The sequence below is a fragment of the Danio aesculapii genome, chromosome 2 (assembly GCF_903798145.1).
Source record: "Danio aesculapii chromosome 2, fDanAes4.1, whole genome shotgun sequence".
NCBI lineage: Eukaryota > Metazoa > Chordata > Actinopteri > Cypriniformes > Danionidae > Danio > Danio aesculapii.
This window is the reverse complement of record NC_079436.1, coordinates 15,453,472-15,476,684: the sequence shown is the minus strand read 5'-3', so window position 1 is coordinate 15,476,684 and position 23,213 is coordinate 15,453,472. Positions and strand designations below refer to the sequence as shown.

Sequence of the window (23,213 nt, the reverse complement as noted above, 5' to 3'; positions counted from 1 at the left end):
GATGGAATATCAGTCCTACTCCATATGAGGGGATAAGCTTGTTTACATGGTAAAGGCTCACTGGAGTATGAGAACAGAGGATCGCCGGTGCTTGAGAGCGGTGGACCGCCAGTGCTTAAGGCCAAGGGCTCATTGGCACTTGAGAGCGGAGGACCACCAGCGCTTGAGGGCGAGGGCTCGTTGGCACTTGAGGGTGAGGGACAAAAGCTCTGAACCACTGACCATCTTTGACAAGTGCTGTAAGGTGGCCACAATCCTGGGCATTAAATATGAACTAATGGCCATTTTGCAAAAAGGGTTCAGGAGTACCAGCTTTGATTAAACAAAACTCCATATCGTCAGCCATCTTAGAAAGAGGTCCTGCAGGAAAAACAAACTCCAATGGAGTCTCAGGACTAGAAGTCTCCTTGGGCTGTGATACAAAATGATTAAACTTGTGCTGAGATTCAGCGCTGGCCAAAATATCAAAAAGGGAATCAAGAGTCTCTATGGTCGCGCTAACACTGTCTGGGAATATGGTCTCTTTAGGTGAAGCTTCTGGAGCAACAGCCATCTTGGGAACAGAATCAAAACTTTAAGGTGACCAACAAACTCCCAAAATTGAGTGATGCCAAGCTCCTCCATTTCCTCAATAGAAAGAAGGTAATCCAGTCATTGATTAAAAATAGTCATCAGTTCACAGTCAGATAACCTCAGTCCCACGGCCAAAGTCCAAAATGACTAGGCAAAAGCTCCTACCTCCCAACCCTGCTGACGTTCGGCTGCCAATGCCTGAAGATGAAGTGACCGCTCCCTTTTGGTTACTGGAGAAGGAATTCGGAGACTCATCCTTAACAAAAACAGAAAAAAAGGAAAAACTGGGAGAAAAAAACAAAACAAAATGCTGCTGGATCTTGATGTGGCCTTTGGATTATGTCATCACAGGGTATAACTAAAACAAGGGATAGATCCAAATGCAGCAACATATCTTTTAACAACTAAACAAAGAAGATCCAAAAAACATAAGGGGACAGGCAAGGTACAAAAACTAACAGCACTAAGGCGAATGAAACAAAATCTAAACAGGAATCCGAAAACATGGAGATGATACTAAACAAAGTAAACAAACAAACTGAACAAAATAAAGCAGGACAGAGCGAAACAGAATAGAGCAAAATCCAAAGGAAAACTAAACACAACATAACAGGGCTTATAAGGACAGAACTAATTAAACAACAAGGAACACCTGGAAACAAGGAGTGATCATGTGAGCAGGGATACAGGAAATGAAAACAAAAACCAAGGCAAGAGCTAGTGCCCTCAAGAGTCCACATGAGGGCACTGCAGCAGGTGTGACAATGGGTTCAAAGTGCTGCAGTGCACTCTTAGATCAGCCAACTCTTTCTCCCTGGTGCCACCTCGCACTCGATCAAGCACAATGGGTGCCAGATCTTTTAGCTCCGCAGCTCCTTGACTATGGAACTCGCTTTCCTGAATCTAAGGAGCAGTGATAGTCTTCACACTTTTAAATCTCATCTCAAGACACATCTTTTTAAGCAGGCTTTCTTTTGAATATTTTTAATCATAATTTTATACTCACGATGTGTTTGTACCTGCAACTCCTTACATGCATTTAAAATCTTGTTTGGCAAAGTTTTATTAATTGTTTTAATTTGTTCTGTTATGGCTGTTAATGCTTGTTGTAAGGTGACCTTGGGTATCGCGAAAGGCACCATTTACAAATAAAATTAATAATAATAATAATAATAATAATAATGATTATTATTATTATTATTATTAATATTATTATTGATTTTAGAAGGAATCATACAGCAGCTGAGGTGACTAATATCAGGTGTCAAAAAGTAGAATGTGAGGAGAACTACAAATATTTAGGTACCATTATTGACCGTTTTTCAAATGTTGAGGCAAACTGTGATGCTGTGTACAATAAGGGGCATCATCACATTTTCACATGCTTTTATTGAGTCTATACTATCCTTTGCTCTGGTGGCATGGTTTGGAATAGTCTGTCCCAGGGGCGTAGATTTAGGGTAGATGGAGGGGATGTGTCCCCACCAATATCCTCCAACCATTGAAATGTCCCCACCAATAATTTAATCCACTTAAAAAAATCGCGCTGTCAACATTAACCTAGACACGCAGAAAGGGTTCAATCATGTTCACTCCTCCCGCCCCCAAAACAAATATGGGCATTTTGATTGACTGTGCCTTTCCCTGCTATCATGTGAGAGGCTGAGGCTGCATTCAGATAAGCAGCGCCAAATGCTGGATTGTTTTTTCCCTGCAAGAGTAAGGTGTGTTGGGTGCAGCAGTTGGGTGACACACATAAGCATGGCAGCAGCAAAAAGGTGGACATAAGGAGCATTTTTTCAACGAGAGTGTAAATAAAACCACTTCTCCTAATCTCTAGCATGTCCAATTTCGGTTGAAACAATTTGTCAAAAAAATAAAATAAAAATAAAAAATGAGTACAGCCTGTGTACAGGCATAATACTGACATATGAGACATGTTATATTTGCACTGTGGCTAAAATGAACAGAAGTCTTTATTAAACTCTCTCTTTATCAGTTAATAAACATTATTCTAACATTACACTATCAGGCCTGTAGCCAGCTTATTGAAAGGGGCGGCTATTTGTTTTCTGAAAAACAACCTTTTTGCAGTTATTTGCCTGATTTCTATTTAATTATGGGGTATAAATATTGCATATTTTTATTAGTGACATTTTAAGAACAAATTTTTTGCTGTGTTATCTTGTCGCATGGTTATCATAACCACACTTTCTGATGTACCGAAAATATTTCCAACCATTTTGCCAAATTGTTTACCACACTATTTGACTATTTTAAGTGTTTATTTACAACTGTGCATTTAAACTAAGTTTTATATCACAATTTTATAAATGATAACAATTTTTTATAAAAAATATGGAAAGATTTTTATTTTTAAAATACAAATTTATTATCGTCTATCAATACATTTTTTTTTTTTTTAGAAATCTGTTAAAACTAATTTTAAATTAAACACTTAAGCCTACAGGCAAATAACAAACTGGCCAGCACATTAAGTGTTCCTCAGTCATAATTTATCCATTTGAACAATCAGAAAAAATTCAAAAATAATAACAATCCAACTTTTGGTCTTGCGAACCACCAGAACCCCTCTTGGCCATGGGCCTGGAACTTAATAAATTTTAGGAAGAGAGGATTAATTATTAATATATTTTAATAGCAGTTAAATATATATTTAAAAAGGAACAGACTGAGCCAGGTTATTAGGTGGTCCAGCAGGTTGAATGTTGAATCACAGCTAAGCATTGAATCCCTGTATAGTAGGCAGCTTTTACGGTTTGCCCAGAATATTAGTAGCTGTAGCTCTCATTCTCTGTCTGAGGAGTTTATCCTGCTCCCTTTGGGTCGAAGGTTTCAGATGTTTTTTTAGTAGGACAAAACGTTACACGAATAGCTTTCTCTGAATAAATTGTAAGATTTTAGAAGGTACTTTTGAAGATGTGTGATTTAATCGTTTGTATTAAATGCCAAACTTTCCTGCAAAAAGAATCCACCTACAGGTACCAATAAAGTCAATTCAACTCACATATAAGTATATATTTAAACTATTTTCTGTATAATATATATATATATATATATATATATATATATATATATATATATATATATATATATATATATATATATATATATATATATATATATATATACAAAGTTGAAGTCAGAATTATTAGCCCCCCCTTTGACTTTTTTTTCTTTTTAAAAAATTTACCAAATGATGTTTACCAGAGCAAGGACATTTTTACAGTATGTCTGATAATATTTTTTCTTCTGGAGAATGTCTTATTTGTTTTATTTCAGCTAGAATAAAAGCAGTTTGTAATTTTTTAAAACCCATTTTAAGGTCAATAATATATAATTATAATTATAAATTATATAAATTATATTAATTATAAATATATAAATATAATATAAAGCTATATATAATTTTTTAGATAGTCTACAGAACTAACCATCTTTATACAATAACTTGCCTAATTACCCTATCCTGCCTAGTTAACCTAATTAACGTAGTTAAGCCTTTAAATCATGGCAAAGTTAAAATAAATCACTTATTAGAAATGAGTTATTAAAACTATTATGTTTAGAAATGTGTTGAAAAAAAATCTTCTTTCCATAGAAATTGGGGGAAAAAATAAACAGGGGGGCTAATAATTCTGACTTCAACTGTATTAGTATATATATATATATATATACAAACACACACACACATTTTTTTTTTGTTTATTTATTTTTTGTGTTATTTTAGTGACTTTAAAATTTCCAAAACGATTTAATTCAAATTAAAAAAACATGCATAAATGTTTAATTTTTTAATCATGTACAATTAAAGTTGATAACACATTATTGTAGCACAGCTGCTGTTTACAGTTTTATTAGACTTTTATTAGCTGCTTATGTTTATAAGCATGTCAGAAATTTTCCAGGCCACCAAATCACCCTGATTGATATTTGTTGAATTGTCACAACTTTCATTTTCAAACTTTTTGTTTGCTAGTTATTTTATTTTTAAGATTTGAGGTAAATTATCTTTTGCTTTCAGTATAACAATAAATGACAATAAACATGTAAAATGATATTTAAACTCACACTGGTAGCATTTAATGCTGAATAAAGCATGTAATCAGTAACTGAAGTGATCATTGTCATAGTTTATGCTGTTGTTCAGCTGCAATGCCGCAGTAAGAAACAGTTTCACAAATAGAAATTTTAAGTGTTGCAGATGGTTAGGACAAAAACTCCTTTTAACATTTAATAAAATATTCCTTTTTTTTCACATGTAGTCGTGTGTGGTTAGGAAACAGTGTATGTTCGATAGTCAAACATGCTCCTGTTGGTGTCGTTAATCGGACAACTTTCAAGCCGGGTGAAAAACCCCACTTCTGTGCTAAGATTTTGCACTGTCAATCCTACATTCTGCACTTTTAACATATCAAGTGTTCTGAATGAGAATTGCTTTCATTTTTGTATGTTCCCTGCTCTTGATTTTATCTTGCAGTGAGTCAAAACAGCAGTATTCAGGTGAACCCTCCTCTGCGCTGCTGCAGGTTACAGCCATTGTAAGTTATTCTAATGGATTTGCTTGCTCCATGGGTCAAGGAACTGTGTGTTTGTTTGAGAAAACCGAGAAGGCAGATCTCTACAAGAAGACCAGAGTCATAAAGGTGCCTTGACATTGTAATGTTTTTGTTTTAGTATTAAAACCTTAATTGATATTTTTTAACTGTTTTTTTTCCAGATTCCTCCTAAACGTTTTAGTAACGATCTCAGTTTAACAGAGAAGCAGAAAATCAGCGCTCTCTGCATCAGTCCATCAGAAGAGACCCTGGTTGTCAGCACAGACCTCGGACAGCTCTACAGCATCCATCTCTCCCTAGCTGAGTTACAAAAGGTGCAGTCTGTCTAACTGTTGTTTACTTATGTCATTTTGTATTTTTATAGTTTTTCTGTATTTTTTATTTATTAAATATTTTGTACTACTTTAAATTTTATTTAATTATTGTGTGTTCTTGTTATCTACTTGTATGTATGTAGGCTTTATGTAGCTTAATATATATTTCAGTTTTAGTTTTATTTTGTGTGGAAGCTTGTTTTCAACAAAGAAAATCCAACTGCAACATAAAATTGAAATTCGGAGAGGAAAACTCTGAACTGGGAGAAAAAAAATCAGATTTTTTTGTATGTATTAGGAGTTTTATGGCTTTTAATTTGACCCAATTGTAGAAAGTGTGTAGACAGGAAAGCATGGGGCAAAGAAAGGGGAATGGGATTGGCAAAGTACCTTGAGCTGAAAATCAAACTCAGGTTGCTGCAAACACCTAAAAGCTGAATTACACTTCTGTGTCAAGTGATCGCCATATCCCATGGTGTCTAGTTTCTTTGCAGGTGTTTTATTTACTGTGGAAAAACACTGTAATGCTACCTTACTATACAAGTAGCTAAAACATGCTCATTCAGAGGCGGGAACTGGTGGATGTGCAACAACTTTACTCATAAGGTAAAAAAAAACAATAGTTGTGCTCTCCCATGCTACTCAACACTTGTTAAACACTTACTCGAACAGGCTTACTACTCTCCTGTGGCTCTCAGGGCCACCCACACTTGTCAATGGCATCAAGTTGACCAATCACAGAGCTTGTGCTACGCATCATCATGACATGTACTTAATTTTTTTGAGAGGTGCGTGTTAGCCGTAGACAATGGTTAGCCAAGGGTATGTGACTGGCAGGCTAAACGCATGTGTTTTCAATGAGCAGACTTGCTAATCTACTAGTTGAGCGTACGCAGTGTTTCATAAATCTGAATTTTTTACTGCATACGCACATTTACAGCTTTGTGCATTCACAATGTTTTAGTATGAATTTAACGCAAGTGTTTGTACATGAGGCCCCTGGTGAGCAGAACATCAGTGCTAGAGCGATATAAAAGGAGATGGAATCTCTTGTATGAAAGAGAAGCCCGAAGAGGATCCCGGTAAAGATATAATTGCCATGATTGCTGAAATTGCATTGCACTTGATTCATAAATTAGAAAAAATTATTGACACAGTGCTTAAAATTGGCAAGAAGGAGCCAGGTAAATAAAGGCAAGCAATTATGCAGTTCACAATGTGAAATTTGGAGATCTACAAAAATTTGTCTGTGTGCCCTGACCATGGAGTTTTTTTTTGTGGAGGATCGGCTGGCTCACGTTGTACTTTGGTCTTTGATTGACCAGGCATGTAAAGCAGGAAAGATAGCATACTACTGAGGACCATTCTGTTTATTGAAGGGAAATGCATTGACAATGCATGACTGTTTATTTGATCTGTTTATGGTAGGACATGAGATATGACTGTTGAAAAAAATGCTCTGTTGTGGTTATAACTGTTTGGTTATTTATACCACCTTTTCTGAGCTTTCCTCTTTTCTGAATGATATTCTGCTATTTTATTGAATTTTTGTTAATAATATAAATATTCTTATTGAGTTAAAATTGTATGTCACTAAATGTTAGGGGTGTCCAAGATAAAGTTATCTTATTCTGTAAAAGTAATGCAGGGCTAGAAATTAACCTTTTTTCTTGGTAGCACCGGTGCTCCTAACTTCAAAAATTTAGGCGCACCAGACAAAATTTAGTCGCACCCACCAATTATGAGCACCATTACTACACGTTTTATATAAACAGATTTTTTGCATTTGAAATCAACTCTAATCAAAACTAACAAATAAACAAAAATCTGCATGCGCTCACCGGCTCTGCCCGCACTGCTTGACGTGAATGAGAAGAACTGAATGAACAATAATAACTGTGCTGTGTTCTCACGGGTTTTGTCTAATATAGCACAGATGAAATTGACATATAATTTATTATTTGCATACGTCATCCTAATAGCAATAATGGTCTTTTCATGAGCTGCAATATTAGTTTCATCTTGGTGAATGCGTGCTCTTTAGCGATGGTGAACGCAATGTCAGACGCACGACTGACAGCATCGTGACGATTAAATGAAGGATTAAAAAATGCTATAGAACATCTTGGGCTTAAAATGTGTAGATTCAGTGGCAAACACTGTTACCTGCAAAGTCTGTCTCACCGGCTTTACGGTGAATGCTTTAGTCATTTTCATAGCAGACTTTAACCACTGAAAGACTTTTTATCTTCGAAGAGTGCAAATGCTGGATTAACATTCACCACATGATCACTAATCAGATGTGCCATTATTTGTAACTTTAGGTGTTTTCTAAAACTAAATTTATCAGTGTTGTTTTCATTCTCTAGTATCCAGACCTTCACATTTTCATAGCTGTAGTTCCCTGTCATCTGAAGTGATTAACAGTTGATATTAACCAATCCATTCGCATTGTTTTCTAGTGCAGTGGGCCAATAAGAAGAGCTTGAATGCAGGACAAGCATTGCGGGCTTTGTTTACTGCAGCAAGTTGACATGTCAACTGTTTTAAAGCATTTCAAAACAGACCAAAACAGTTGCAATTTCGAGCCCTGTAATGGTCTTGGTGCTTTTTTTTTTTTTTGATGATGATGATGATGAGACGCAATCAGTTGTTTTAGATTGTTCATTTTGGTTTAGTCAATGGGGAGATAAAGTAATACTTAGCCATGGCTCTTCCCACTTGGCTGGAACTGCAATTTTATTTAAAGAGCATGTTTTAGCTTAGACACCCCAGTGAGTCAATGTGCATAAGAGTAGATTTAAAAAAAATATATATGTTAAAGTTTATTATTAAACCATCTGAAGTCATTTTTAGTCAAAGGAATGTTCCTACACCTCTGAAAAGTGCCAGACCAGAAGTGACATCACAATGGGGAGAGAACTCATTTAAATAGTATAAAGACAATGGATTGCATTGCACGATTGGATGCTGAGAGAAAAGGCAGCAGTCAGAAAGAATTAATTTAGCTGTAATGTGAAGAGAACAGAGCAGGTTCTTGGTGAGAGACCAATGCTAACTTACAGACAGATATGTTAGCTAACGAAATCTTATCAGGCAATAGAAAAGCTATTAATACTTACCAGTAACAGAAAACTAATGAGCATTTAACAGTTATGCCACATTGTCACTATTTTTTAAATTATAGACAAGTGAATACAAAACACAAATAACACAGAACGTATGGAATTATGCAGAAACATGTAAACAATGTACTTGAAAATTTCTTCATAATACAAAATGTTTTCAGAGCTTTTTGTATTGAAATAACAACTAAGGTTACATATCACTGCTTTTGGTAAATGCATTTTGTGGGAAATGCAACATGAACATAGTCTCAGCTGAGTAGAGTCAGTGCAGCAGAGAGTTAAATGCTTACTGTGTCTTAGTAGGGAATGATACCAACACTTGATGTGTAGTGCCTGATTCTGCACCCAGAGTTGGAGTTTTGCTGTCCGAACCTGTATGTGCTACATATAGTATATATGCACTTTAGACAGGAGCACAGACATATCCAAGCCAGCAGACACAAGGAAAAAAAAAAGTAAATTAAAGTCTTGGTATACTTGTGACTTTTGAAGGTGCGACTCTACATTTTGTCATTACTAAACTGCAGTGCACCTTACTTTTGTCATTTTTGAAACAGAGGTAAAAGCAAGCTCCATATCCAGTGTTGCTCGCATCAGAGAATTGGTGAAGCTCCATTTTAATGATCTCATTAAAGGTATTAGAGTGATAACATATTGGTATGACAACTTTCTTAAGCTTCTAATGAATTTATTAGACCAGGCTCAGTCAACTGAATACCGTTTAGAGATATAACGCAAAACTTAGCTGAACAGTCGAACACAACCCTCAGTTTACCTGGTTTCTGAGGGTGGTATACCTCGTGGTGTGGAATGTCACAGGAGCTAGATCAGCATCACCTTTGTTGGCTGGTTGACTGATACACTTGAAAGGAGAGGAAGTGCATAATGTCCATTACCCTTCGGTTTGGCGTTGGTACTGAGATGTTGAATGAAATGAACATCCTTTTTAGACACTTTTTTCCTCATAATCATTCTCATTGAAATCTGACTCAAGAATTCTCAAGACATTGTTGTGTGATGGGACAAATATCTTCTAACAAATAACAATTTGCAATTTTGTCGACAAAGCTCTGTTTTCCCTGCCTGTCTAGGTGTGGATTAGAGAGACCTATAGTCCACACTTATTGTTCATTTCTTTGTGCAAATGTCATAGTGCTTAGTCTAAGTTAAACTGGTTGCTTGACTGCATTTAGATCATCATGAAGATCTTCCAAAATGAACTTTGAGTCACTCTCCGTGCCCAGTAGCGCATACATGAGTACTTTCCTTTGTGGCTCTTCCACTGTAGAAATGAGGACTGGCACAATACTGGAAGTAGCAGAAGAGTGCATGGGCCTTAACTTTATGAACTTTCTGACTTGCTTGAACTTCTGTAGAAGTTTTATTTAATGCTTTTGGAGACAATTCATTTTTACTTCTATAGCACTTTTACAATGTAGTGTCAAAGCAGCTTAACATAGAAGATTATAGTAAATTGAAACAGTGTCAGTCCCATTTTCAGAGTTTAAGTTCAGTTTAGTTCAGTTCAGTGTGGTTTAATTTGTACTGCTGAGAGTCCAACCATTAAAGAGCAAATCTATTGATGTGCAGCTCCACAAGTCCAGAACCATGCAAGCCAGTGGCAACAGCGGTGAGGAACAAACTGTACCAATTGATGAAAGTGAAGTAAAAAAAAAAAAACCTTAAGAGAACCTAGGCTCAGTTGGGCACGACCATTTCTCCTCTGGCCAAACTTCTTGTGCAGAGCTGCAGTCTAGGCGCCGGAGGCTAGAGTAAGCAGGACGCCCATCGTGGACAAGCTGCAGGTGAGAGAAGTCACCGGCTGATGAACAGGCTGGCTCTTCAGGATCAATGAGAAGACTCGTCTGTCACTGGGGTCTTACAGGAATCTCATGCTCTCCACTCCTCCAAGACCACCCCAGCAGTTACTTAGGTAACAACCTGCTCCAGGGTGCTCCGGTTTCCCCCACAGTCCAAAGACATGTGGTACAGGTGAATTGGGTAGGCTAAATTGTCCGTAGTGGTATGAGTGTGAATGAGTGTGTGTGGATGTTTCCCAGAGATGGGTTGCAGCTGCGTAAAACAAATGCTGGATAAGTTGGCGGTTCATTCTGTTGTGGCGACCCCAGATTAATAAAGGGACTAAGCCGACAAAAAAATGAATGAATGAATAATAAGGCCAACAGGGCAACCGTATAGTAACGCATTACAATAGTCTAACCGAGAGGTCATGAAAGCATGAATAAGCTTTTCCGCATCAGACAATAATAGCATATCTCGAAGTTTGGCAACATTTTTAAGATGAAAAACTGCAGTTTTACAGATGCTTGAAATCTAGTCTTCAAACAACAGGTTGCTATCATAAATCACCTCCACATTTTTGACTAAAGTTAAGGACTGAACTAAGAATCCATCCAAGGGTTAGACAGTGTTCTAGGTTTTTGCTTATGAGGTTTTTGGGTTCAATAAGCAAGACCTCAGTTTTATCTGAAGTTAGTAATGAGAAGTTTTTAGTCATCCAATTTTTAATATCAGCTTCACAATCTGTTAATTTTGTAAATTCATATAAATTATCAGGTTGAGAAGAGATATAAAGTTGTGTATCATCAGCATAACAGTGGCAGCTAACTCCATGTTCTTTAATGATATCGCCTAGCGGTAGCTTATATAGTGTGACAAGTAAGGGACCAAGAACTGAGCCTTGTGGTACCCCAAGGTTGATCTATGCCTCTTCATTGACTGATAACAATCGATAACGTTCAGATAGATAAGACCTGAACGAGACCAATGCAAGTCCTGTAATACCAACATAATTTTCAAGTCTATACGGTAGTGAACCTGCAAGCACTGTCTTGCAGGTTCACTACCTGGAGGCAGACCCGTCCCTTTCATTGCTATGTCCACGCACTGCGCTTAATGTGACACGTAGAGCATACGTCTCTAAGCAGCTCTTTTCTGTTATAATCGGCAGAAGGGAAGTCCCGTATCAAAGCAGAGGTTGGTCCACTTTATAGTTTATGCCATCGTCCTCCGTGATCCACGTCTTCCAGGAGAGAGAGCACACTTAAATGAGAGCACACCTTTCTGGCGTGAGTATGCGGCACCTCTTAACAGATTATGTAGATCTGCAAGCTGGGCGACACCTAACACATTTGCAAGATTTTATAATCTTCGATGGAGCTGGTTTCCTCCCAATTACTGGGAAACCCCGGTCAATTGGGAGAAAATTTAGCTTGGTGTCAAAAACAATTGCTGCACCATGCTCCTTAACCTGGAGATGCATGCGCTTTTTTTATTCTGCTAATAAGTTTCCAGCTTGCCGAACCCTAGAGAATTCCTAGAGAATTTCTCAACGGAGGAGTCGAGTGCTTGGCTCAGTGTGATGTCTGGTATGCCCATATTGGTCTACCCATGGTGACCCTATATACTTATTCAGCCACTGAGTGTTCCCCCTAACCAGCTTATCATATGTAGCACTCTCCTTCCTTAGGGCTATTCCATATGTTCTTATTGCCATCAATTTTCCCCTCTTGGGTAGCAGGTGGTCTTCGCAGCATTCTCCCTCTTTGGGCACTGGCATGCTTTCCCAACGTACTGTCATATTTCTAAAATCCATAGACTATATTAGCGAGGTAAAAGGACATTTACGGCCCATGATCTAATTTGCACTCTTGGTAATGCTTGTTTGCTCACGCTTTACATAAATGTTTTCAACTTCACACCAGGAGATTGAAGTGCTTAGCTGCTGCGGCGTTTTCCATACAGTCTCCCATTGTCTGTTCCAGACACACATTGTAGTTCCTATGAAGGGGAACGTCCTGTAACACACTTTCACCGAATGGGGAACAGAGACGTGTGTCTCCACTACCACAGCAGCTGAGTCTCCAGCTGAGTGATCGGCTCTTCAGCAGGCAAAAATTCTAATGCTCACTTCTCAGCCGCCAACAGATATAACGCACTAATGGCTAATCGCTGACAGCTGTGGAGCTGAGCTCTGCCAATTCATTTGGCATTGGCCCGTTTTCTTATTCTTCAGAGTGATTGGTCCCCTATATGTACATAATCACGACGTTCTTTTTCTTCCAAAAAATAGTTTAGTCTACTCACTATCATTCTCTCATTTTACATAATGCAGATGTAAGAGCAATGTTTACATCTGTAACTATTAGATTTTGTTGCATCCTTACCTGGTTTTACAACTGGTATCACGACTGCCGTTTACCATTCTAAGGGAAAAGATGCCTAATTTTTTTAGCATACTATATCCAATCATATCTCTCCCAGTTGTTGTATAATTGGCGTAAGCATTAAAATTTTGATTTAAATTACTATCCATATCTTGTTTTTCCTATGAACATTTTCATATTTTTTACTCAATTAATGTCTTCTTTTTAAAAAGATATCATCCAAATATTCAATGCTATGAACTTTTGCAAATGCTTTTGCAATAATTTCAGTTTTTTATTTGTTTGTCACCACCATTTTCTTCTCCTCTTCTATTACAGGAATTGGTTTATAATTATTAATGCCATTTATTTTCCTCATCATTTTCCATACCACATGCATTCCAGTTTCTCTTCCAATTGTATTACAGATTTACTGCCAAGCCTTTCTCTTTGGATTTTTAATTACCCTTCTTGCAACTACCCTTTTCTTCTGATATTCTGTAACTTCTCTTGACTTATTGCTCTTTTTTAAAATGAGGAAAGCCTTATTTCTTTCTTCTTTTGCCACCATTCATTCGTCTGACCACCATGGCACATTTTTCGTTTTCTTTCCATTACCCTGCACTAATGGTATTGTTTGATTCACTGCAGAAATTATTTCTCTTACTATCATATTTTACTCACCTTCAATATTTGCTTCTAATTTCAGATTTTTTAAATTTTCTTCACAAACCTCATGAAATTCCTTCTATTTTGCCTGCTTGAATGCCAATCTTGTACACTGATTAAGGTTTTGTTTTTGTACAGTATTCTAGACCTCACATACTACGAACAGCGATCATATATATATATATATATGTGTGTGTGTGTGTGTGTGTGCTGTCAAAATTAGCGTGTTAACGCATGCGATTAATTTGAAATATTTATTCATTCATTCATTTACTTTTTGGCTTAGTCCCTTTATTAATTTGGGGTCGCCACAGCGGAATGAACCGAGAACGTATCCAGCACGTTTTTACGCAGCGAATGCCCTTCCAGCCGCAATCCATCTCTGGTAAACTTTAAATATTTAACGCGTTAAAAAGAAAATTAATGCAATTAACACAGTTGCAGTTTTTTTTTTATTTCCTGTTGTGGCCGACGTGTGTTCAACGTGCAAAGAAATATGGATAAGCCCAAGGAAGCACTTTTAGAAGGAAAGTTTTAGTATAAAACAATTAATGTCGCATTACCAGGCTATCCAGCATTTCCTTTAGAAATTTATGTATTTTCGGGTGTTTAATTTTTAAACTTTAGACTTTGACTGCCGTTCAGCAGTTCATTTTCATTCAGCAACATATTGTTCATGCCCCGTGACAATTATCGGATGAACATATGAAGTAAGGACTGCTGGAAGAGTGTTGTTTTAATGGAATTTGATACCGCATGGCGAACAGAAAGAAAAACCTCTGCATTTCATGACTCGGGTGGTCCTTCGTGGTAATTAAAAATCGCTTTTTACATGGTAGACTCTTAATCAGAGTATTATCTTTATCATAAAATCGGAGTATTGGTGTCCATGTAAACGTACTCAGTGAAAGTGCCAGATGATGTCGCAAGCTGTCAAAGACAGCCAATTCCTCTGCCTTAAAGTTGATTCCATGCGCTCTCAAATGTTTCGTTAAGTTTGACGTGTTTCCCCCTACACGCAACTTTTGTAAAGCGTCTGCTTCACGTTGCTGTGTCAGAATCCTTGCTTGTAAAATACAGCCATACTTTAGAACGCTTAGTTTAAGCAAATTTGATGAACGCGATCGTGCGTGTTGATGAATCTGAAGGGAGTCGCTCACCGGGTGCGCTGTACTGTTCTCCTTGTTTTTGTGTGTGTGTGTGTATGCATTTCCTAGCAACAAGATCAAACGCCTAATATCACCAACAGTGTCCGTATCCCTGAATGCTGTTTAGAAATAAATGTTTGGAGATGGTGTGACCAAAGTCCCTGTAAGAAGTATCTTTGGTACGTGCCTTTGATGGACCCCTTGGTGCTTCTTGCGTCCGTGTCACAGCACCAGTGGCACTAAAATTAGGCACAGAATTTCATATGCTGATTCAGTGATTCTGCTTGTGAGGGACTGTTCTCACTCTCAGGTCACATCAATCAAAAGAAAAGGGCCATATTGTCTCCCGATAATGTCAATAGACTGGACTGGAATAGCCTTAGAAACTGGCCAAATGTTAAGGAGGACTAAGCAAAATTGTTTCTACTTTATAATTAATGTTCTCAACTCTCAGCAATACAACTTTACAACATTTGTTTGTATTCAATACTTTTTTATTATAATTTTCCAATTTCCATATTTGTAATGCCTGTATTTTGGATTTCTTTTTTAGTCCACTTAGAATCCAAAATGGAAATCATTTTTGTTTGTTATTGGCATTGATTGTTTTGAAATTCAAAATGCACTTACATGCCTGTGTTTTTATGTCTTTAATAAATATGGCTTTTCGCGATTAATCTTGATTAATTACAAAAAAAGTGTGATTAATTAGTTATTTTTTTTAATCAATTGACAGCACTAATATATATTTTTCCACACACACACAAACACATGCACGCACGCACGCACGCACGCACGCACACACACACACACACACACACATATAAATATATATATATATATATATATATATATATATATATATATATATATATATATATAATCATAGGCCTACAGCACAGATACTTAAATAACCTACTGTAAATTAAAACCATTAACGAATGCTATATATTTTTGTTCTCACAAGTTTTGCAGACACAACATAAATTTCGCATTTAAATAATAGGTATTTTATAGCTTTCCTCATGAGCTACGGTTGTGTTCAAAATTACATAAATGTTTTCAAAGCGCACTACGAAGGCAATGCAATTGTCAACATGAATATTGCTAAAACTGAACTGTAAAAATACTTTGAAAGCAAATTACACCTAAAAGAGATGATCTTAATGTTTTTTTTATCATTCTGAGCTTAAATGTTGGAACATTCTAAATGAAAAGGGAATAGGGGGAATAACTGGGAATAGAACAGTCAGGAACTATACATCTAACTACAGCTCTAGAGGTGTAGTTGGAAGCATACAAGTTTGTGACGGAGTTTGCGATTGTTCGTCGAAACGATGGATTTGGGAAACACCAAATCAACAATGTTTGTAACGACATAACTTTCGACCTTAGTTGGATAACAATGGTTTTCAGAAACACACCCCTGCACGATTTGATAAATATTATCATTGTATTAGCCAGATATTTTATTCTTAAATGCAGATATTTCAAAATGCTTCCACTACTCCTTATCTGTCATGCCTGGGCTCTCTCAGGAAGGCAAAGGATCGCAGGAGTTATCAAAACATGCAGATTTATTGATAAACATTAACATGGAAGAACATAGGAAACACAGGAGACTCAGGAATGCCATAGGGTTTAGAAGACATCACTTATAATACCGGACAACGACTAAACACACAGCACTATAAATACATAGGACATGACTAATGACACACAGGAGATGAACACAGGTGAAACTGATGAATATAATGAAATGGCGGAAACAGAACAAAGGAGCACATGGGGAAGGTCACATGATGAAAACACAGCGGCCTGACATCACCCCCCCCCTCTCTTTGAAGACGCGTCATCGTGCCTTTAACAAGAGAGACGAGAAAACAAGATGGAGAGGAGGGGAACAGGGAGGAGTCACAGGACGGTGGAGCAAGGAAGGCAGCTGGAGCAGGAGACGTAGGACCCAGGACACAACCAGGAGGATGGCCCAAGGTGGAGTAGATGGAGGGAGGAGCCATGGAGGAGTAGTGGTCGCAGACTCCAGCAGGCCGACCTTGGTAGACACCGCAGCTGGAGGCCAAGGAGGAGACGGAGAGCCGTAGGGCAAAGGTGACGTCAAGGTCCCGGAGGGCCGAGGTGAAGCGGACAGCTCACCAGACCAACGTGACCACACGGTCCGGAAGCCCGCAGCGGAGACAGAGAGACAGAGGACCAAAGCTGGAGGGAAGGAGGAGCTCAATGTAGCTGGCCGGATGGAAGGATGAGGAACAGAGGAACAGAGTCCAAAGGTGGAGGCAGGGCGGAGGCGGTGGAGGCGACTGACCAAGACGGAGCTGGAGGGACGAGGGAATCTGGTGGAGCTAGTGGACTGATGGCCAATGGAGGAGATAAGGGAGGAGAGAGCCAAGATGGAGCCGCAGGGTCGGAGGGCCGAGGCGGAGTTCGTAGCTCGGAAGGCGGAGGAGATGATGTTGGGCAACAGCCTCTGGTCGACGAAGCAGGTAGGCAGCCCCTCGGTGAGACCTCCACTCCTGGAGCTGGAGAGTGAGCTGGGGAACTGGCTGACTGTGGCAGCGCTGGAGTTGGCTGACTGGCTGTTGTTGATGACATCAGAGGGGGTGAAGAGGTTGAGTTGGGTGAAATGCTGCTCATGACCCTGGAGCTATCGCCCTCGGGGATAAACAGGGCTGAAAGGCTGTCTGGGAACAGCTCATTGGAACTCGTAATTAAACATTTGATGTCTGGAAACAGCGGAAGATGTGTGAGCTCACCCTCTGCTGTGGGTAGGTGGGCGGTACTCTCGCTCGGTCTCTCGATGTCCACCAGGACTACCACATTCGGCGATGTTGCTGGCTCACACACCTGGTCAGATGGTTGGTTGAGCTCTTCCTGGTCGGTATTGTATGGCTCTTTTGCTCTCGATGGCGATGGCTCACACACCACGGTTGGCTCTCCGTCTGCAGTGGGCTCTGGCGCACGTTCCTTGCAGATGGTTGTTGGGCTGGTCACTGGGTCTGGAGTGGCACTGACAAGGTCTTCTTCTGCACAGGCGGTGAACGATGGTTTGTTTCTCGCTAGTGTCCACTCCACATAAGCGACAAGATTGCCTCGAGGACCATCTTCGGATGACAGTTCTCTGCAAGTGGTGTTCAGGTTGGAATTGTAGAACCCGCAGGTCATGTTGTCCGGCACATGGAGACCCAGACAGCAAAATTCATGTGGCTCAAATCCAGCCCACACCAAACACTTAAATCCGGCCCCCATACCGCATGGAATGATGACAATAGGGCAGTCCACTCCTGTTTGCCAGATATGGGCCACAATTAAGCCATAGACATTCCACACGTCAACCAGAATTCAACCAAATGAACCAGAACTGAGCCTATTCTGGGCCACATTCTGCTTTTATTCTGGCCCAGAAGTTACACTTGCTGGGTGTGGCAAAGTACAAAAATCCCAGCATGCATTGCAGTATGAATACATTCTATAGCTTATTGATGCTCTAGCTGTTGATTCTGCGGTTTATGTTGACGTTGTTGATTTCATCACTTTTAGTCTCCTGTTTGTGATGTTTGTAAGTTTTATTCATTTTGTTGATTGTCACCGTTGTTGAGGTTCATATGTTGATTATTGATGTCTCTGTAAGCAGAAGTTGAATCATAGAATTTTAGCTTATAAACCTTCAAAATTCTGTGGCATGTGCAAGCATGTTATCACGTTACTTTTAACGTTACTTTTAATAATGGATTAAAACATTGGTGAACATCAGTGAATTATATTATTTCATCCCAGGTTGTGCCTCACTTCATTTTATTGTTTTTTTTTTTAGTTGGCTTGTTTGCTGTAATGAATAAACCTTTCAAGCAAAGTCCTTAAAAGTTACAGCAGCCCAAAAGAAAATGTATATTAAGAGGTTTAGGGCTATGAGCCCAACTAAAGCAAACCCTTTTCTCCATGGTAGTGACTTTAGTCTATATGGTCCACGTATGTTTTAGGATAACTGGGCCACATTTGCTATATCTTCTCTAGGCCACTATAGGTTCAAATCCACATTAGCCAGAGCTTACTGTCCCAAATATTTGCCAAAAGTGGCGTACATTTGTTTTAGGATAACTGGGCCACATTTTGCCATATCATATCCGGGCCACTATAGGCTCAAATCCACATTAGTCAGAGCTTACTGTGCCAAATATTTGCCAAAAGCGGTCCAAATGTTTTAAAATAACTGGGCCACATTTGCCATATCTTCTCTGGGCCACATTAGGCTTACAACCGCAATAGCCAGAGCTTACTGTGCCAAATATTTGCCAAAAGTGGCCCACATTTGTCTTAAGATAACTGGGCCACATTTGCACTTCCACGTGTGAGCCACTTTAGGTTTAGACCCAGATTACCATTAAATGACTATGCCACATTTTTGCCAACTGTGGCCCACATTTGTCCTGCATCATTTGGGTCAAATTTAGCATTTGCCACATAAGTAACATTAGGCTCACATTCAGATTACATTTTGCCATAAGTGCCAAATCTTTGCCTTAAATGGCCCATATATGAACTTGAATCTCTGGCCCCCCTTTGCCATTGCACAGGTGGGCCACTTCAGGCTCACAATAATTTTGTCTGGGGCAAAGGAATACCACCAGTGCTGCATAACTGCCTAAAGTGGCCCATATTCGTATGCTATCTGGTGAAGGTCACATGATGAAAACACAGCGGCCTGACATTATCTTAATAAATGAACTAAATCTCCTGCAGTCATACCAACACTGACTTAGATAATTAACACTCTCTTGACTCTGGTTTATTCCCTACTTCATTTAAGCAGGCTAGGGTAACCCCACTGCTAAAGAAACCCAATCTGGATCAAACGCTACTTGAAAACTACCGACTGGTATCCCTGCTTCCATTCATGGCCAAGATTTTGGAGAAAGTAGTGTTCAATAAAGTCCTGGACTTTCTTACTCAAAACAACCTCATGGACAACAAACAATCTGGCTTTAAGAAAGGCCACTCAACTGAGACTGCTCTGCTCTCCGTCATGAAGGATCTCAGACTGGCTAAAGCAGACTCTAAATCATCTGTCCTCATCTTGCTGGATTTATCAGCTGCTTTTGACACTGTAAACCACCAGATACTGCTATCTAAGCTTGAGTCACTGGGCGTTGCAGGCACTGTTATTCAATGGTTCAGATCTTACCTCAGGGCTCTGTTCTTGGGCCACTTCTCTTCTCCATCTACACGACATCTTTAGGACCAGTCATCCAGAAACATGGATTTTCCTACCACTGCTATGCTGATGATACGCAGCTATACCTCTTTTTTCACCCTGATAATCCCTCGGTTCCAGCTCGCATCTCAGCCTGCCTGTCAGACATTTCACACTGGATGAAAGATCATCATCTTCAGCTTAACCTCGCGAAAACGGAAATGCTTGAAGTTTCTGCCTACCAGACTCTACACCATAACTTTTCAATCTAGATGGATGGGGCAACCATTACTGCATCCAAAATGGTAAAAAGCCTTGGAGTAACGATTGATGACCAACTAAACTTCTCTGACCACATTTCTAGAACTGCTCGATCTTGCAGATTCGCACTCTATAACATCAGAAAGGTCCGACCCTTCATATCTGAACATGCAGCTTAACTTATTGTTCAAGCTCTTGTTCTCTCCAAACTGGATTATTGCAACTCTCTACTAGCCGGGCTTCCAGCTAATTCTATCAAACCTCTTCAGCTGCTTCAGAACGCAGCAGCACGAGTGGTCTTTGATGAAACCAAAAGAGCACATGTCACTCCGCTACTCACCCATTTGCACTGGCTGCCAGTTGCTGCTCGCATCAAATTCAAAGCTCTGATGTTTGCTTACAAAGCGACCTCTGGCTTTGCTCCTTCTTATCTGCTCTCACCTCTGCAGATTTATGTGCCCTCCAGAAACTTGCGTTCTGTGAATGAACGTCGCTTCGTCGTTCTATCCCTAAGAGGGAAGAAATCACTTTCCCAAACTCTCGCATTCAATCTGCCCAGTTGGTGGAATGAACTCCCTAACTACATCAGAACAGCAGAGTCACTTGCTGTCTTCAAGAAACGACTAAAAACTCAACTATTTAGTCTCCACTTTCCTTCCTAATCTGTAACTGCCTCTCTGGCTATACCACTAACTGTACTCTCTCTCTCAAAAAAAAAAAAAAAAATTTTCTAATGCTTTGCTTCTTAGACTTTACACACCTGAAACTTGTCTATTGCACTTGTTCACTGCTGCTCTTATAGTTGTGTAAATTGCTTCCTTGTCCTCATTTGTAAGTCGCTTTGGATAAAAGCGTCTGCTAAATGACTAAATGTAAATGTAAATGTATATGAACTAAAAACCTTTTCGGATGCCCTGGCTAAAATGAAAATTAAAATTGCCTTAAAATGTTTATTTTAGTTTTATTATATAGCTTGCTATAGCCAGTATCTGTATTTATTATTATCTTTTTATTCATTTTCTGGACTTCTGACTTCACTCTTTATGCATAATTTGTAAAGTTGAATATTTTTTGTATTTAGATTTTATTTTTAACAAAAGGGTTATGTCACTGTGTATGCAGAAGTATAAATCAGCCTTTAGTGCTTTATTATTTTAGTGCTTTACTTTAGTGCTTTATTTATTTATTTATTTATTTATCTTTATTTTTATTATTATTATAATTTTTTATTTTATTTATTTTATTATTATTATTATTATTATTATTATTATTATTATTATTATTATTATTATTTCCTTTATTTAGCCAGGAGATCACATTGAGACAGCTCTGTCTCTTCTTCCAGTGAGACCTGGTCAGGTTGGTGTGCAGGTCTTTAGACTGCTGATGCCTTCTTGAGAAAAAAAAAATCTGAATTGTTATATGTTAACTCAGAATTCTAAGAATTAAAAAGCCAGAATTGTGAAATTTAATCTCAAAATCTTATGAGATATAAAGTCACAATTATTTTACAATTACACCTCTTATTCTAACAACTAAAATGTAGTTTACAAGTATGAGTTATTAACTTGCAAACGAGAAATAAAAAAAAAACATGATTCTTAGATGTTGACGATGACTTGACTATTTACCTCTGGTGAGGCACATGTTTATAACTATATCATGAAGAAGTGGCTTCATTTAAACTAATGTATTCATTTTGTTTAAGCCAGGTTTCAGTAAGACAGTGCATTAAGATTATTGTCTTTTATTATTTCATTAAAATTAAGTGGTTTAGGTGCTAGTGATCTGATGTTTAGAAGACAGGGATGTGGATTTTTCTGTATAAATACAGATTTCCATATTTTCCAAGCAGATGACCTAATGATTTTCCCTGTCATTGTTCATCAATGTGCTTGTGCAGAAGAAGGAGCAGTTACTGCTTCATTCTGGGCATCATTACAGGATTTAATTGTAGACCAACTTAAAATTGCAAGAAAAACAGTCAGAACTGTGAAAATTACAATTGTTTTTATTACACAGCATAAAAAATGTGTTAAATAAGGTACAACAGAATCTGAGAATTCCAAGAATTAAAAAAAATCTGAATTGCAATAGGTATTTTAAAGAATCATCAGGGTCTCTGTTCTAATTACTGCGTCAAGTTTAGACACCCAATTGTTGTTTGGTTGTAAGCCCCACGATTTTAAACCCCTTTGTTTCAGGCTTTGTTTTTCGATCATGAGTCTGGATGTTGCTCTGTTAAGTTCCTGTCAAGTACCATCCCAGCAGTCACACAACGTCATAAGATGTTGATATTATTGTAGGTTAGATTAAGGACTTGATGTTGCGTGACAAAAATTCAATTTATGTCCAATAACGACATTAAATGACGTTGATATATATTTTTTTAAGTTGCACTGGTAAGTGACCAAAATCCAACCTCGAGCCAACATCTTAAGTCAATAGCCCCATTCACACAGTGATTCCAGTAAATATCTAGAAAATGTCCGGAACGACTTTCCCGGTAAATTCATAAAAAAGGTGTTCACACAGGCACAGACTTAACTTTTTTCACTGTTATTTAAAGCTTTATCATTTATGCAGCTGCTTGTGAGACATCCAAAGGCAGAAACGTGAACCGCAGCTTAATGTTTACACGCTTGTCTACAGTACAAATTCTGTGGATGGATAAGTATTGTGAACAACTGCGATGAAAATTTATGGAGGAACACTTTCGCATGTCAAGATGTACATAATATGTGTGTGTGCTGGCACTCCTGCACTTCACGTGCACAGGCAATTGAAGCAGCTTGAAGGTAAATAAACAGCAGTTTTTCATAAGCATTTTATCGATAATTTTTTACACAGTTGGCATTCAGAAGGAACAAAGAAACGTTATCTGACTAACATCAAGCAGCTAAATGTGTCTGAAAAAAATATACGAAGCCTTTTATTTTCATAAACAGCGTGGATGTGAATGCGTCTGAATGTTCTGATTGGCTGGAGTAGACATCTCATGTCAGCTCTTTCCGGCAATCTTCCTTTTGCGTCCACACAGCAGCATTCCGGCAATGTAGCAGCATAACGGTAATGTTACTTCTCTTTCCGGAAAATTGACGGAACAAATATACCGGTATTTTCAAAAAGGACCTGATCACACATACAGACCTTTCCGGAAAATTGCTG

The 23,213-nt window shown here is 38.4% G+C and overlaps 1 protein-coding gene across 1 annotated transcript in view; it reads left to right on the top strand.

Annotated features, from left to right (window-relative positions):
* Window positions 1–23,213, top strand: part of cfap57 (cilia and flagella associated protein 57) — a 160,215-nt gene that overhangs the window by 55,036 nt on the left and 81,966 nt on the right. The window contains exons 4-5 of the mRNA XM_056473426.1: window positions 5,075–5,240; window positions 5,315–5,467. Coding sequence (XP_056329401.1) covers window positions 5,075–5,240; window positions 5,315–5,467 — 319 coding nt within the window. The remainder of the gene's footprint in view (window positions 1–5,074; window positions 5,241–5,314; window positions 5,468–23,213) is intronic.